Source organism: Numenius arquata, chromosome 2, assembly GCF_964106895.1.
Source record: "Numenius arquata chromosome 2, bNumArq3.hap1.1, whole genome shotgun sequence".
Taxonomy (NCBI): domain Eukaryota; kingdom Metazoa; phylum Chordata; class Aves; order Charadriiformes; family Scolopacidae; genus Numenius; species Numenius arquata.
Window position 1 is genome coordinate 16,394,732 of NC_133577.1, and position 19,041 is coordinate 16,413,772.

At 37.7% G+C, this 19,041-nt stretch overlaps 1 protein-coding gene across 1 annotated transcript in view; it reads right to left on the reverse strand.

Annotated features, from left to right (window-relative positions):
- PRKN (parkin RBR E3 ubiquitin protein ligase) overlaps positions 1-19,041 on the reverse strand; it is a 606,958-nt gene that overhangs the window by 116,419 nt on the left and 471,498 nt on the right. Inside the window, exon 8 of the mRNA XM_074144656.1 lies at positions 11,698-11,759. Coding sequence (XP_074000757.1) covers positions 11,698-11,759 — 62 coding nt within the window. The remainder of the gene's footprint in view (positions 1-11,697; positions 11,760-19,041) is intronic.

Below are 19,041 nucleotides of genomic sequence, written 5' to 3' on the forward strand. Positions count from 1 at the left end.
ACAGTCCGTGTCTCCTCTGTCCCCCCCACAAACTTTGAGCTTGAATCTATCCCACCTAATCTCACATGCTAAGTCCAGGTTATTTGTCCAATGCCTAAAACTTCTCAGTGTCGCTAAATGGGGTGTGACTCTGCTCTAACTCGCATCGAATTTTCTGACTCGCAGCTATCATTTTCACCACCAGAAAATTGTGTGGGGTAGTAAAATCAAGAAAACAGCAGACTGTTTCTTTAAGTAACCTCAAGAACTCTTATACTGATATAAAGAAAATAAATCATAAACATCATAAATATAGTCCAACAACAGATACTGATAAATGCTGTATACAGATCGAAAAGAAACCCACAAAAACTGCCAAGGATCTATAGCTAGAAGTACAGTATTACATTTTAGATCTAAAGGGTTATAAAAATTGCCCAGCCAATTTTATTTTCAAAATAAATTTCATTAAACTGATTGGCAAAATAATTCTCCAATAAACATTTATTTTGATGTTAGGTGTAGTTCTTTTTCCAGGGTCTCTCAGGAAATCTTAGTTTTTGCGGTTTTCATCTAGTTCCATACTGATAGCCTAAAAGGCCATGGAAATGCCTCCATTTTAATGATGGAGACACTGACACACAGCAATATTAAATAACATGCTCAATGTATCCTCACTGACAGAAACGCCTACTCTAAAATGACTGATGCCATTGCAATAACTTTCCCTGGTCTAACTTACCCTGCTTTCAGCCTGAGATAAGCTGAGCAAGTACAAATCATGCTGTGTACATGTAAATCACATCCGCCCTTAGTTTCTGCGTTGGTGCAGTTCCACACTAGTGCCTCCATAACCATTGTAAACCAGGCCTCAGATTCGCCTATAAATCTGGTCTACTGTAGAGTGAAATAAATGAAAGCATTTGGTCCTAACAGCCCCAAAGAAAACAGGAAAATCCAAAAGGCCAAAGAGGAAGGGAGTAGTAAGAATTTTCTCTGCGAGTGGAATGACTTTATGGCGTGCTAAAGGAACAAAACAGAGCTTTATGTTACAGCACTCACAACAGTATTTAGTGCTTCATAAACTTTTATCCCATAACTGCTCATGAAAATCCTGCTACCTTTTTTTTTTTGACAAATAAAAAATTCTCTCACCAATCCGCACCACTCTCCAAAGAAATCCCACATGGAAAACTGAAGTAATTGGACCAAAACCTCATACACAAAGGATACAAAGAAGAATTTTAAATTATACAGACAGGGGTTCCACTGCATAGTTTTTGGGTATATTTAAGAAAATTCTTCTACAAACGTTGCCATAACACATCTTGTTATGCTGGGTTTTTAAAAATAGTATGTGACTTAAAACACTGTAATATATAGACATAAAAGTGTTGTATCACAGAAAAAAGTTGACCAAACTGGAAGTACCCATCTTTGTCAGTTAACAAAAAACCCAAACAAATTTCCTTTCCAAAGAAAAGCGAAGTCTAAAAAGAAAGCAAGCCTTCAAAATATCACTCAGTGTGTGAAAGACAGAAATCCTGAATTAAGGGTCTTGGATCTGAAAGATACCAGTATTTTGAGAAATGTAGAAGACATGTCTGCAAAGTCTCCTTGAATGCTGGGGCTCAACAAGTCAACTGGTGTTTTTTGGGTTTATTATTATGTTGGAACCTAGAGTGTGGCATAAATATTTAACATTGGACTCTGTCAATTTTCAGCAAAGTTTGTGATCCTTGCACTAAACACACGCCCAGTGCTCTGAGTCATTCTGCTGGCCTTGAACAGAAATATGGGTAACCACCGCTGCAAAACTCTCTGCTGACCTCATTTGTCTTCAGGGCAGAGACTGGACTTGAAGGTGAGGACAATGATTGTCTTATCCCGTTAAGAGGGAACATTGTGCTGGATGTGGAATCATTAGCAGGTTCTCATTATGGAAGGAAACACCAGTGACATAGTAGCTGAGATTCCGTCAGCATTTTCATTAGAAATTCTCAGCTGAAAAAAAGGATATGCTTTCCAGTCATTAACTTAGCATAAAAGGGCATGACGAGATTCCTCCTGTCTTGTCTCCGTTTTTTTTTCTTTTTTTGATACACAAAAATGGGAGATAGGTAAGATGGGAATCAATCTGCCTTGTTAGAGAAAGTTACAGAAAGGAAATGTCCAGTGCACCTACTGGCAAGGTGGACAAAGCCATTGCATTCTGTCCAACAAATTTGACATTTTGTACTGGTTCAGCACAGGACTCATGCCAAATCAGTATAGCACTCTCATCAGTGATTTTCACACTATAAAAGCCAAGAAAATGATCAATTTGAAGACAGGAAAGATCCTACTAAATGCGTTTGCACATCTTGTCATCTAGTTACCAGCCTGTTTTCTACCTTCAAAGTCCAGATACGTTTGTAAGATGTCATTTTCTAATTTCTTTTTCCTTGTGCCTGTATACTAGCTCACTTAAAACCCAGCAACCAACTAAAACATGTAGTAGCACAACATATACATTTGCTGCTGTAATACAGTCATACATAACATACATGGATTTATATTCTTTATTCAGTGGCCTGAAACAAAATGACTCAATTTGCATTAAGGGTGCATTTATAAAAGGCTTGTAAAGGACCAAAACATTTATCCCACAGTGATGATGCCTATAGTTGCACTGGTTGCTCACATAATTTTAGCTCTTCAAAAATTAAACATCTAACCTAAACAAGTCATACAGGCTCCAAATATATTGAGTGATAAGAAACAAAATCCCAAGAAGGGATTTTATACTGATTTACATGTGAAGTCTAAGATAGGTAGGAGGAACCACCCTGTGGAAGTGCCGTAGTTGAAGCTGAGAAAAATAACTTAGGCTAGATATCTAACACGTAAAGAGCTGTCATTAAAAGAAGAATCTAACTCTTCTGTACATTCAAAATATTTCACAATATCTATTACTCAATTATTATCAATGTGCCTCCTATTTAGAGATGCGCTCATCATGTGTAAAACGGTTCTGCATGTTACAAGGAGGAAAAACGTCACCAATTATTTTAAGGAAAAACCTCTTACAAAGTTTAATGTATGGGGAACTTGATTGAACTGGCATTTATGGCATTTGATTTCAATTCCTGGCAGCAGCACAGCTTTCCTGTGGTTTTCACGTAAGTCACTTAATCTATGCTTCTCATCAGTTCCCCATTTTTAAAGAGGGAGAATGATACTTGCTGATTTCACTGTAGTGTTAAGAGGAAAAATCCATTAATAGTCATGAGGACATCAAATACTATGGTAATGAGGGGCATAAAATTACACAGAAATCACTAGCCATCTACTGCTGCTAGAAAGTAGCTTTTGAGCAAAGCATGTTAGGCATTTATACACTACTGTAATAAGGTCCTCAGAAATACAAGTAGGTAAATAGTTGCAGGATTCACCACAGAGCCATATATTTCAATGCCTATTTGAAAAAAAAAATGCTTTAAAAATATGATTTACTCCAAACCACTAGTGCTAAGGCAGCTAAAAGTATATGAACAATGTAGTTGTAAAACATTCTGTTTCTGTTTTTTCTTCGGAAAACTGCATCCTGTTGAGAACTTTCCCTTCAGTTCGTGAATTGTCCCAGTCAAGCCAAATTTATACTTTTAATGGAATAAAATTTTGAGTAGAAAAAATTCCCAGTTCTAGTTAAAGGTATTTCAACCCTATCATGCAGTTCTTTCACGCAATCTTTGCTCATAAGGATTTGTCAGGGCCTTTAGAAATGATTTTTATAAATTATAGTGTGACATAGCTGGATAACTGTAACCATTTATTCCCTGCTCCCCACTTTCCAGAGTGGGCTGGTTTCCCTTGAGTCTTAGAATGGTACTGGGTTTTCAACCAGTGGAAATTCAATCATTTGATATTGTAAATCAAGAGTAATATAAATTAAATCATTGGGCTGACACAGGAATAAAACAGGTTTAACTATGGATTGAAGTCTTTTCAGTTACATTAAGATTCAGATGCTAAGACAAAACTGAAATGCACCTGGATGCACAAAACTCTTGCAAAATACACTTTGTGAACACAGTGACTCCTTGCCATGTTATTTAATTTCTAACTTATACTTTAATAACATAGAATCATAGAATGGTTTGGGTTGGAAGGGACCTTAAAAAATCATCTATTCCAACATTCCCTGCCACAGCACCCATGCCTTGTGCTATTTTAATTTTGCTTCTACACTTTGGGCAGAGTTTTCTTTATTTTGCTTTTTTTTCTCACACCTAAAAGCATCTGCTCAGTAGTAGCCTTGCAGGGATCTTTAGACAAAAGTTTACCAGTAGATGTAAAGCCAAAATTTCTAATCTCTGAAAGGTAATTTGATTACTTGGTTCTTTAACTGCATGTAATGGTCTCAGAGGAAAGAAAATCTACTTTCTGGAGTCAGATTGTTTTTACTGCTCCTATAAATCAAATAACCATCTGTGTGTTTCAAAACTAGATTGTGGAGGCTATTAGTCCATAATGTAGACTAAGCACTTTATTTATATGTATTATACACGCAGAAAAAAAGAAAAGAAAAGAAAAGAATTAGTTCCATAATGTAATTAGGCAATGTACCAATTACATTGGACTCATTGGACTAGTAAAAATACTTACAAAAGTGTCATCTAAAATATAGATTAAAAAGAGATGGACTGACATGGGTCTTCAAGGAGCAGTTCCTGAGTTACTGGGCTCCTTTGCTGGCCAGCGATATGATGGGAAGAGCAAGTTCAGAGCATCAGCTCCTTCTTGTTCCCACAGAAGCACCACAATGGAGACCAGAAAGAGAATCTTGTCTAGAGGGCTGGAATTTGTCTGATTTTGGAGAGTCATGGAAAATTTCATAAGGCGTTGTCAGGAAAATGCTTAGATAAGAAATCCATGACTGGACCAATGCAACACAATTCATGGACAAAATTTAACTAGAGTAGAGAGGGTGAAAGAAAGGGAAGACTGCAGTTTGCAAAATGATATGAAAGAAAACACGTAGCGAGAAGTATGAAAACAGAAAATAAAGAATGCTGAGAAGAGAGGACACTGGAACAGGTTATAGCAGAAATCAAACAATGTATGAGAGGCAACATGATGCAATAAAAAAAGTGGAGTAAGCACAGTGTATGGCTTGGCACCGTATTTACAAACTCTTGGAAGTCTGTGATCTTCCATCATTTGTGTGATCAGTCTGAATGGACTGAATACTGAACATTAATGTTCAGTTCCTTCCAACTACTGTGGAGCTTGATTCCACATTTCTTTCTCCCCCACAAATGACAACCAGCAAGTCTGTAACTGATGCAAGGAAATCTTTTCAGTTGCTGTTGCAAATTGTGCAACTGAGATTCACTGAAGTAGATACTGGCTCCCAGGAATTCCACTTCTCAGGTCACAGGAGTGAATATATGCATATTCCATGAAAGCAGATCAAAGTCATCCAAGCGATGGAAGAAGTCCCAACTTCTACATCCACCTGAGACCCTAAACACTGGTGTTCAAATCCTCTCTCTGAATTTAATGAAAGCTGGGTGGAAGAGAATTCCTCCATTTATTTTTAGATGCACTCAAGTTGCTACAGGCATTGATAGTTGCTACAGACAACTAAATGGAAATTTGGGTCCTACACAAAATGACATAGTTTTTGGTTTTGACAGGAAAAGAATATTCTTTAAATTAGTTTTGATCACAAGTACTTTCTCCCTCCTTTCTCAGCATTTTTTATTTCAGCTGGTGAACCAAAAAGAAATTACTATTACTTGTCTAGTGCGCAGACAACAAGTTAAAAAAGGAGTAAGAAAATAGAGATGCTCTGCCTATGACAAGAACTCAAAGAGAGTAAAGTTCTGATAATCCAGGAGAGACAAAGCTGAGGAACTCACATGGTTTCAAATTACCTCTGAAGTCTGGGAAGAAGGTGGCTAGGAGACATTCAAAGCAGATATAGCATGAGATGAAAAGAGAAACACATCACCGATCATATGAAATTGCAGGACTACGAAGTTTGTTGTGTAGTTCCAGCTATAAAAAAAAATGTGGTGTAAAGAAGATCAGGAGTTAAATGCAGTAGCTCAATTTTAGAGAGAAAGTTGATGAGAAGGTGATGACAAATCAAAAGATAGCCAAATGAGATGGACAGAAATCAGGTATTAGACGGAAAAGTGGAAGAAACTGAGAGATGCATGTAGCTATCACTCACATTGAGTAGTAGCTGAATCTAGGGGACCAGGTGGGAAAGCACAGAGCTGCAAGGCAGTATACTGGTAAAGATACAGATCTGAGAATACTAACAAAATAGCACAGTAATTATGAACTGGATAAATTATTCCATGAAAATTTTTTCTTTTTTTTTAACTGCATGTGAATTATCAAGAGGTATCTTACATTCAAAAAATCTTGATCCACAAATACTTCAGAAACACTTTGTTGATCATATTTGACAGTTTCCTGCACTAAATTCAGCTGATGAATTAGAATTTTCACGTGACATAAATTTTGCTTGAATGGGTAAATATCTATCAATTAGTTTAAAACTCACTTTATATTAAGGTTCTGTAGCATATAGTTAAAAAAAAAAAGCTCTAGTAAGTATTGCAAGCAAAAAAAAAATCAAAAGGACTTTCCCCTTGCCACACACACACAGATTGTATACAAATTCTTTTAAAACCTCAATTAATGTTAAATGATTTCTATCCGCACTGTGTTCTTTTGATACTAGATTTCCATATCTCTGAAGTTACAGCTCACAGCAAAATCTAGCACAAGTGCACACCACCTTTCAGTAGCATGGGGATGTGCATCTGCAGATTTTCAAAATAGGGTATTCCTTTGCATAAGTTTCCCCAACTGGCAAGGAAATGTGAAAAAAAAATTAAAAAAAGAAAGAAAATGAGTGCCCCCATTCAGGCTTGCTCTGATTCCAGAGATATAAACGCCCACAACATTTCTAAAGAAAAAGTGAGCAGTGATATGACTTGCAGTAGCAGCTGATAGGAGAGATCTGTTAAAATTGATCATTCTCCTGTCAAAATATCAAGAAACTGGCCAATACATTCTGCAAAGTTGTCACAGAAGATGATATAGCAGAGAAGTGCAGCTATACATTACTTAGCAGCTTCTTTTCCTGCCACTAGCACGTCTCATCTGCTTCATCTGTGCTGTGACCTGTTGGGGGCACTCAGGTATAGCAGCAGATTGCTAGCTCTTGCGTTATTTGTTTTCCCTCCCAGCCTTCAGATGTAGCTCTTATTTTATTCATGAATCTCAATATTCCATTTAAACAATTAAACAAGATTTTTTTTATCACTTTGGGGAGAAGAGGGAAGTTTCTCAGAGAGTCATTAGGGAGACTCCATAACAGTTCACTGCAAGTCATCTTGCTATGTTGATATATTGTAGTGTTTAGGTCTGAATTAAAGTGTTCTCGCTGCTGTCTCTGGCACTGGCTTGTTGAATTATCTGCCTTCCACTGTACTTGGACAGAGCCCATATTTAGTGCATCTTTAACATATATTTGTAAGCAGCTTGTACTATCACCACTTGTAGAACCATTTGCATTTACTTGCAGAGACAACCAGGCTGATAGGGCAAATGGCTACTGCAGGAGACTAATTTTCTTATATTGTGCTACTTTTCAATAGCTTCCCAGTTAATAAATCTTTCATCCCAATCCTGAGAGAATCTCAGGTACCTATGAAGTGAAGCAGTTACCAGCAGGCTGGACTGCATCCATTACGCTAGAGGAAAATAATGGATTACGAACAGATCAAATTGCAAGAAAAAGCTCAACAGTGCTAAGGATATTTAGAAAGCTTCAGGTTTTACCCTTCCTGGGGCCGCATGTTCAGGACACTCTCTTTTGCCTTGTACAGACCTTTGTGCACCGGGAGAGTCTCTGAAAAGAAGGTCCAAAACAGGCAAAACTGCTTTTGGAGACATTTCTAGGTCAGACTCTCTGGCACCTTCTCAAAGGGTCAAGTATCAAGTGGGGTGGCAATCTGTTGCTAAATGTATTTGTGTCGCATATTCAGCCAATCACTCTGGAAACTGGTTTTATGTGGTAAATCAGGTATCCACAATGCATATCATGTGCCAGGGAAAGTTGTACTCTTCTACTTCACCACAAAAACTGATCAGCTCTTTCCATAAAGTCTAAAAACAAGTATCTCTTTAAAAACTAATTTGTTGCCACTAACTAAACCTTAAAAGGCAGAATTTTCAGCTAGAATGAATTTCCCGTAATGTACATTCCTGAGGGAAGAGAAGGCATGGGAGTTTTACATGTCCAGGAGACTACCAAGAAGCTTGACAATTTGGACAACTGTTTTATTATTATAGAACTCCTTTCAGAAAATATTAATCAGCAGCTATTCATGCATCAAGTTAAAGAGCCTTTTTTTTCTCAGAATTAGTTTTCCTTCAATGTTTACATTTAGATAAAGAAACATTTTATTTGGATAGACAGGGAAACACATGTTTTCAAGTGGTTTGATCCTGCAAGCTACTCAAAATCTTTCTCTCTTAATGCCATCAACAAAAATTATATATGGTCAGCATTTACAGGAAATAAATACTTGATGAACAAAAGGTAGAGACCAGGGTTTTGTATTAGGAACAGTTGCTTGATTTTAATTTGACTGAAATTTGGTTGATAAAGGTAAGAGAGTTGATGAAGCAGACTTCTGTAAGGCATTTGTCATGCTGCCGCCTGGCATTTTGATTAAGTTTCTAGAGTGATACAAAATTAACATGCCATATATTAAGAGGATGAAAACTTAGCTATCTGGCATGTCTAAAATATAATTGTAAATGGGCAATCATTATTAAGCAGGTGTTTTTCCAAAAAGGTCCTGAAGGTATTGACTCTTGGCCTTATGCCACCTAGAGTCTTTATCATTGACTTGGAAGAAAACCAAGAACATGGAACACCAGTGATAAAGGTTGTAACAATTTGAGAAGAGGAAGTAATGAACATATAACATGGATGGTTAAGTTCATGCTACAGGGGTATCTGAACTGTTGGTAAACTGGGTTTATGCAAACAATTTTCCAGCACAGTCCCATGTAAAGTTATCTTTCTAGGAACAAACTATTACCCACAATTGCAGAATGGGATTTCTGTCTGGGAAGCAGTGTGATGGATTGTGAGCTGACTCTGAGCTGTGTCCATCCACATCCAAAAGCACTGAGGCACCTCTTAGGTGAATAAATAGAAATCTCTTGAAGGGAAAATATATTATTGGGCAGCCACTGATTTAACTGGAACCCAAAAGTTCCAGTGGGAATGTCCACTTCAAACTGAAAGATTCCTTCATTCTGTCTTAAACATATTTTGTTGACAGTCTGGCTGACAAACAGACTCCCGTTTGCTGTATAAGTTTTTAGAGTCCTGTTTCAGGGCCATGGTGGCTTTTTCCGAGATGCATTCATAAGCTGAAGTAATTTTTTATTATGATGATCACCTACTGCCTTGTGACAGGACAAAGGGAGCTGGAAATGTAAAGGATCTGGACACTGAGGAATGGGAGATATGCGATGTAGGGAGCCTACGGGTGCTGGTAGAGTCATGGAAAGAAGAGGTTGTGAATTTTTTGTCTTCCACTACTGAGAGGTATAATAGGATTGAATGTCTGCAAGTGACTTGTAAACAAAGAATGGATGCTTTTCTAGGCAATATACTCTGGTTTAAACAAGAATTAATACAAGAAAGCCACGTAATGTGTATTCTAAAGGAGATCAGAACAGATTATCACAATAGTCCATTCAGTTTTTATAATCTGTCCTTAAATACATAAGTATTTAAAAAATAAATCAAGATTGGATGTGAAGCAGTAGCATGTCCCTATTATTCTTTGACCATTGCTTGGAGTGGAAGAAAATATATGTTGGTTGATAATACCGATATTGTAAGCAGTCTGAATAAAAGCGTGATAATTAATTATGATTTTGTTTATCAAGTATGCATGATAACAGAAAAAGACACACTTTAGATTTTTTTAAAAAGCAAATATATAACTAAATAAATATAACAAATACTTAGATAGCCATGTGAATAAGGACTTTCCCTGAAATTCCTTTTTTTTTCTATAGCAATTTCTATTGCTATGTCAGTGGTCATTAGCAAGGCTGAGGTCTACAACTCAATACTCAGAGCTCTGCTAGTGGAGCTATCAAGGTCTGTCCAGTTCAACCCTCTCCCTCATACTTGCTGTCTCTTGGTTTAGCTGTTCGCTACTTTTCCTTCAAATCTCTTCTTTTGTCCCACTCCTCCTACTGTGCTTAGCTTCAGCTCTTCATGCAGCTCAGCAAGTACAGCTCTTACTTTATTTACCAGTTTCTCTAGCAAATTTCCATATTTGGTCATTCCCTTCCTGTCCTTGGTCCCAGCTCCTTCTCAGACCTTTATCTCTACCATTCTGGTTTCCACTCCTACCCTCTTTCACCAGCCAGCTCCATTTCTCCAGTGTCCCCAGGCTTCTCACTCTGCCATCCATTTGTCAGCTGGCTCTAACCAGCCTCTTGGGTCCATCAATCCTGGTCATAATTTCTTTTATTTTCTCTTCCTAAATCCTCAATCTCACCAGATTCCTGCTTCCAGTATCTCATTCTGTCTTTTTTTTTTCCGTTCCTGTCAGACAAACCCTCCCACGCTCCCTTCCATTGCTGTCTTCTTGCTGAGGAAAAGCTGAGTCCCTGAGGAACTGGGCTTTTGACTTTCTATAACAACTGAAGGGGGGTGGGGGGGTGGGGGGGCTGGTGGAGGAAAACTGGAAGTCTAGAAAATGTATCAGCAGCCCTAACTGTAATAAAAAAAGGGAGAGTGACAGGGAAAGGCAAAGAAACGGCGTGTTCCTGACAATATAATCCAATCGAAAAACTAAGAAACCAGACTTTGAATTAACATTTCAGGAGCTGCTTTTGCTTCTGTCACAGCCCTCATATAACCTTGTGCAAGCCCCTTGGTGCCAGGTTCATTAAAAGATGCAGAGACTCTCATGTACAACACACTAATGCCGAGCTTTCAAGCCCTCAGTCCCTAGTATCTTCAACTCTATGTCAGGCCATTAGGCTTTATAACCAGTTCATTAGGAGAGATACTTCAGAGACAAAGACAACTTGAAATTCAGGAGCACTGAGCATTTGAAAATTCAACTTGTCGCTCAAAATTTAAGGCCATTTTCTCAATACCTCTGTATATTAATTTCATTATTGACAAAATAATAGCTATGACCATCTTGTGAGTGCTGTAATGCATACTTCACTTATGCTTTCCTAAAATCCGTCGGAAATAGTTTTCTGAGTACAAAGCACAGCTATAATTATGAATGAGAAACACACTTTAAAAAGAGAAAAAAGACCACAAAAAGAGAGAGATAATATCATGTGTAGCTGCAAGTATCAATCCCTTAGTCAGATTGTTTGTCTATCTGCCGTTTGAGAGAGCCTGTTTACTGCTGTAGTCGAAAGCCGAAAAGCTGTGGCAGATAGCAGATGTAGCAATTAATAACCTGTCAAGGCTGATGGATAGAATGGAAAAAAAAAATCTCACATATATCTCCTGTGTGTTTTTTTCCCCACATTTCAGGTCACTGGGGGTTATGAGATACACTCTGCCTCCCTGGAGAGAGACAAAACTGTCTCATTAGTGTCTATCTTTCATGACATTAAGAGGTTGCCTTTGAGATGCTAACTCACCTGTTCTTCTCCCAGAATCCTGAAGTGATGAAGCTCTTTAATCAAGGAGTCCGGACAGCCAGCTGTTGGAAAGAAACAAAAATAGGCATTTTAGAACTTCCTGTCAGTGTAGTTTCAGCATAAGATACATAGATGCAGAGAGGATAGAATATACAGATTACCTTAGATAAAGAAGATTAGAAAGATTAGCCATGGTTCTGTGGGCATCAGAATGCTGAAAACCATCTATCAAATAATCCTTCCACATTTCCGAGCATGCTACCAAGAACGCTTAGAAAGGTTATGTTCCGAATATTTTAGCCCTTTCCCCAAAGGACTACAAACAAAAGCACAATGAAAAGGGCAGCACTGTCTGCCAGATACCACCAGACTCTTAGTGTAAGCCAAGAAGCCTGTTAAAAGAGGATCTCACATCAAAACCTTGGAGCTGCCCAAAGCTGAATTCTGATTCACACACCAGGTTTTGACTCATTTCTAAGGATAATACAGGATTCTCTTTTTCCCTGAAGGATTTCATAGGCCCCACAGATCTCTTTAATTTTGGTTGTTACAAATACAACCCATTTCACAAATGTAGTTGTCAACCACGGGCGTAATACACAAACCAACTATGCAGGCAGGGGAGTAATTTGCCAGAACTTTGCAATCAGATTAACGTCCAGGTGTTACAGACTTTCACATCTGTAGTGGCCAGTAAGAATATGTCTTGCTAGATGCCATGCACTTTGCCGACCTGTGATTACCTTCCTGGTGATGAAATCCAAGGCTGCTACTCACTTTTGTACACTAGTAGACTCATTTCTGGCAAGGGATAGAAGTGCAGACTGTGAAAGCAATCTGGGCTTTATTCCTCTTACCATAAATTGAAGCATCTGCTTGTGAACGGAGAAAATTCCTTAAAAGGAATTAAGAGCATAATTCTCCCCAGAACATAGGAGGAACTACGATTTTTATCAACCCGCTTTTCTGCTGATACAACTACAAATAGTTACCTCTCACTCTTAATGACTGCCATTAAAAGGGTGAAAATGAATTTAGAGACAATTGTCAGGAAATCTCCATCAGCACTGCAGCTTCACTCAAAGCCAATGAGGCATGGCCTATACTCATGACTTCTGTTGGCATAGCTGTCCTAGGGATACAAATGTAAAAGCCTTTATACTTGCAAGCAACATAACTAAAAAAGGTAAAACCCACACTATAAACACAATTCTACCAGCACAAGTCTTCTACTGTTACACTTTTTGTACTTAGGGAACTGATTTAAATGATACTCAAATCAGCTTCTTGCTGGTAAACACTTTATCTCCATTCAGAGAAGGTACAGGTGGAGAATGCACTATCAACACAACTTCATCAGCAAACCCTTTTAAAGGTAGCCAAGGTTTAAGATGTCCAAGATTTAAGCATATGGTAAGAATTATCTTTTAATGGCTTGTCTCTTCCTAAATATTAGTATTTCCTCTCATTTAATAAAACCTATGATATTCTTATAGGCTTCTTTCCACCCACCTCTTCCCTCCTCTTGCACCCAAGGATATTCACATATTTGAATGTGTGAGTTTAAGCTCCGAGTTATTTTTTCTTAATGGGTTTTTATTCTCCTCAACTTCTAGGACCGCAACCCCTGGATCACCTTTAATTTTCTCTCCTCATTTCCCCCATGCTTAGGCTCTCACTGTTTATTCTTTTCCTTGTTCTCAATGCGCTTAAAGTTGTCCTTACTACTTCCACCACAGAATCACTGCTATGCAGCATTTTTCTGTCTATTTTCACTGTGATTTACATTGCTATCTTCCAGCTCATCCAGACGCTGAATGTATCAACTCTGTCTCACTAACTTCTTGATCTGAGGCCTGACTTGTAGCCAGATACAAAAGATCCTGAAGTTACCAGCAAAGGAGAGGGAGCTTAAAAACCATGTCAGTGTTGGCATGATGCTTTCCAGCAATGAGTTCGGAAATGTCAAATGCATACAATATTAACACATCAACACATTAACAGTCTACTGTCTGTAAAAGGGCCTTTTAGATCTTCACATTGTTGAAGCAATAATTTGAGGAAACAATGGAAATTATTATTGTCAAACAATAATTTGAGGAAAAAATTAAAATAAAGAAGAAACATGGAGCACAAAAAAAAAAAAAGATAGAAACATCACCGTTTCTTTCTTTGGATATTTCTGGATGAACTTCTGATATTGCCTATTTCTACTTTAATTTCTTCTGTTCTGTAAGTGGACCTTTGTAAAACATGCTCCAACACTGTGACCCATTTTTACTAAATATCTGGGAGTTCTGAAAAAGTCTTGGATGATGTTAAATTCCTGCACTGTGACTAGAGACAAAGTCTATAGACAAATAACTATTCCATAAATAAAAAGAAAAGAGACTAAAAAATACCTATTCTGCTGAAAAGCATTAAGAACTATTTGTCATCTCACCCAAAAAACCACCCATATATCCATCAACATATTCATGTATATATATGTAAACACATGGTGACTTCAAAATTATTACAAGTTAACCACAGCACCCAATGGGTTTACTGGCAAACTGCACATACCAAAGGTTAAAAGAAAAATGTATATATTTCTAAGTCTCTGATGTGCAACTATTGGAGGCCACATGAAATAAATAATCTTCACTTTACAGATCTCTGCTATTTTTGGTAGAATGCTTTGAGGATTAGTTTTTATGCCCTCTGCAGTAAAGAAACCCTTATAATGAATGGTCTCAACAATTACTGAAACTTTCTGTTTCCCTTTTCGCAACTATTACTTGAAAAAGCACAGGCATCCATGAAATTTCCACAGACATAAACTGAACCATAGTAATATAAAATAAATCAATCAACAGCAATTACACATGAGTGTTAAAGGAAATGATGCAAAAGCATGGACAGTTGCCTTTAATCAGAATCCAAAACTCAGGATTGAGGGCATCTGCAGACTGATAAAGTGGCAGCTAAACTGTTTATTAGTTTCCTCTTTCAACTTACCTTCAAACCTATGTGTTTCATATGTTCTTGGCTATAATTACAGCTACAGTTTTTCGCCAACTGTGAAGTCAGAGCAAGATGTAAGGAATATAAAATTTATGCAAATCTTTAGCATTTTTATACCACTTTTTCCTCTGACATAGTTCCATTGACCTCAAAGCAATAGGACCCATAAAAATAATGTGATGTCTCAGGAATGAGCCTGAGTCTAAGCAGGAAACTAAGTTATGAAGAAATCATAACCAGTTCACAGCACCAGCAGCTTAATAAACTCATCACAAGTAATTTCTTTGCTTCTATTTAAGCATTTATTACTTCAATTAAATTTAAGCGTATTACTTGCTTCTAAATATTCCATCATACCCCAGATTACTTGTTTGAATAATTTTCTTGTTGCTTGATTCTCATATTGCTTTATTATTTAACTCTAAATATTGCACTTATGAATGAAAGGCATACGTTCAAACTTACAGAAATTTGCAACTGCAAATTTACAATTTACATTGTGATATTGTCTTCATAAAGATATAAAGATATTTTTAATCTGTTCATATAAGTATATGTATCTCCATTAAAGAAGCAAAATTTAGGAAGGACAATTTAACGTAACCTAACATCATAAATCCCCTGATTTCAACTGGTCTGAACACACCTTTTCAGCTACACTTGTAATTAAACTATGATTCTAACTACTACCAATTTAATTACCCAAGTCTTCACATATTTTTTCTCAGACAGAATTAGCTTCTGGTTTTGTTTTTGCTTAAAACGATCACTTTGTATGACTTATGCTCTCCAGTGAGAAGGCAAAGGAAAAATTAAATCAACCCTTTAATATTGCATAAACTGGCAAAATGAAAGCAAAAAATGACTACTGTTACAAATACAGCTGACTGCGAACCAGTGCAAGTGCCAGGTCCCTGATGGAACCACCAGCCCCGACTGTCCCTGACCAGCCCCTCGGGGCACCCCCATGGCCCAGGACCCTATGTCAGCCCCAGAGGCCATCAGCCCCTGCCCCAGGAATGCCACAGCAGGGCTGGTCTCCAGCTCCCCACAGCCCTGTCCAGCCATGGGCCTCACCAAGCTGGGCTCACCTGCAGGCCCACGGTCAGGCCTGGCCTCGGCCTGTCCCCCTCTCCAAGAAGGTGCCTGATGGCGGGGCTGGGGCTGTGCTGGTGCCCCAGCTGCCTGCTCCTGGCTGGGGGTGGGACAGGCCCTGGCTGAATTTTAGCCTCAGAGAATCATAGAAAATCATATAATGTCTTCATTGACTGCAGTTACAAGAATATCTATCTTTACTGTAAGACCATGTGCTACATTTTATCTCCTACCATAGGTTTGTAGCATTACTTCCTGCTTTGCATTTTAAATTTCATCCTTTCCCCAAATGGTACAGTTGGTTGAGATTAAATTCAGTGAATTTAAGCATCTAAATATGGGCTATATGGGTCTAATATATTCATTGCATGCTTCCTTCTTAGTCAATAGGAGGAAATATACACCTTCACAGGGTAATTCCCCTTGTTTGATACTGGCCAAAAAAAGTTATCCGCTTACCTCCATTAACTGAGGAGTCTAAGGCTACTAGGTAAGATTTACACAAGTAACTTTCAGAGTCTTAAGGTTAGATGAGCTTAATTTCACCCAACAGCTGCAATCCCAATCATTTCTGCACATGCTTAACTTTGAGCATGTAAATTTTCACATCATATTTAGCTCTGTGCAAACTAAGCATTTACATTATGATGAGAGAGTAACTTCCATTTCTCTCCCTGAAAATTTATGTCTGCATCAACACCTGTTAATTCTGAAAAGTACATACCCTTCTCTGAGCTCTGAAAACAACCATGTAAGAATATCTATCAGTGTCCTTCAAAGGGTATCTTTCCACAGTGCTAATTGCTAAACCGAGCTTGCAACTGAAAAATGCTTCAAATACATGAGAATAACCACTTCATGCCTAGAAAATTAATGGACGTCTGTCTTTTTCTTTTTTTTTCTGACCACTCCACGTAGAATTTTATTTGACTGGAGTACAGACAGGAAAAATGTTCTATATTACAAAATAATAATTCTAGAAGCTTGGAAATGCAGCACTCTAATGACAGTACTTGCAATATAGCAATGATTATATATCTCTCTATACTTATTTGCAAGTGTATGGTAGTCTGCCACACGTGCACAGTAAGGGAAGGAGGCAAGGAAAGCTCAGAGGTGCTTGTTATAGCGGGTGTCCATCCATCCAGAGCACACCAGGCTCTAACTACGGCGGGACACAGCAGCTGGGACCACGTACGCAAGGTACAAGTACTCAGCACGGCACAACCCAGCCCAGACGGTTCCATTGAGCGAGCAGGACCAACAGGAGGGGCACAACCCTGCACCATGCCTGGTAACAGGGATGGTAATGGGATAGCAAGAAGAGGGAGTCGGGCTAGACTTCATACATAACTTAACAGGTTTGAAATCCTGTAATCAGCATGCCTTTGTTTGTTATGTCATTTTTCCAGTCTCTTCCAACCTGTTCAACTAATTGGAATATTGGTGTAAAAAATACACCTTTCTGCTGTCTGCGTCTCTTCCAGTGAAAAGCAATCCTGTGCTGGTGACAGTGCAGTCACTCATATGGGCGCTGACAATGATTTCAAAGTATGAAGTGACTTCACTCTGCTTGTGTTAATTAAATGTTTTGATGTTTCAGGTGACCTTTTCTCATTTTTGATGTTATGTGAACATGAACAAAGACAAAACTAAGGAGAGTGTCTGGAATGCATAAATATTTTATTGAAAAGAGAAAAAGATATTATGAAGAATATCAAGTATGTAATTTACAGAACATAAGCACGGAAGCCTATCTTTGGAATATTGCTTGTGCTTGTGTATTGTCAAACATGTAGAAATGTTTTCTCACAGATCCCACGGGAGGGTATTATATTCCTTATATAGAAAAATTATTCCTAGCTACTATTAATCATAAAATCACACATCAAACTCAAAACCTTCTCAGCTTGTAATCACTAGGTTTGCCTACTGATTTACTATTAACAAAAGGCCTTATTTATCTACCTTCTGAATTCTCAATGTTGCTCATGCATTCAAGCCACATTTGCAAACTGAAATTTTCTGACCCATTAACTCATACTTCTATTTTGATGATCTATTGTGATTGGAGTAGGTTCAGCCATGGAACATTTTTCCCCAAGAAAGAAAAACAAACAACTTTTTATTCAGCAGATGCACAGTGGTTATTCCCTTGCCTTACCTATAAGCATCCGAACTTTTCTCAGGGAGTATAATATCTTAGCTATAGATCTATTTCAAAATGCTACAAGCAGCATTCACCCTGTTGGACACACTAAAACATCTCACGATCTATTTTTTGGTAACCAAATATCTTGTACTGGCCACCTTACAACTGATGTAAAAAATAACATATCCAGTAAAAAAACCCACAAACATGAACCAAAAAATTCCATGGGGTTCTTTACTTGTACTCATGCTATTTTGATGACATCAGTTTCCGGATGATATTTTTCTGTACAGTAATCTAGATAAGTAGATAGCAAGGTAAAATAAACATATACCTGAAAATAGATATATGAGATTGTTTAAATAATATAGATTCCTTTGGGAAAAAATGTAAAAGGAGGTATTTTCAAAAGCAAAAATTATCGAATTCTGTCCTTTCAAAGTCAGCAGGCATGTATTTAGATTGCAAAGCTCAGCTCTGCAGTTGGGCAACGCTAAACCAGAGAGCGTGACAAGCAATACTAGCATGTGGTTTACATACCCAGAGGTGAACATGGTGAAGGTCTTTCCTGTAAGTCTTTAGAAGTCTCTCTAAAACTACAAATGGTGGAGTGGTTTTTCAGCTCAAGCAAACCAGCATAGCTATAATTAAGTCAATCATGCTTACACATGTTCATACTAGCAAAAAAAAATTAGCTATGTACACAAAATGTAATACTTTGTTAAAAAGACTGTGTGCCAATAAAGGATATATTAAGTGCCCCTTTTTGCAAAGCTTAATCTGCAATAAGAGATCTATTTGCTTTTTAAAAAAAATATTCAGAATTTAAATACCCTTTTCTCCTGATTAATGGCCCTGTCAAACAGTATTATGTTAATTTTCTTTTTTCTTGATTGACTTCTGACAGCTGAAGGCAGTAAAAAGATCTATAATTTTTTTTGCTATCAAAAAGGCTGCTGAATCTAATACTCAAGAAAGTTTCACGAAAGCTTGATTTTCAGGACACAATACTTGTCCTGTTCTGAGCAGTTATCAGAGATGTTAGTTGCCCAACTGTTTGTATGCACTTAATTTCAAAATCATCCAAAGAC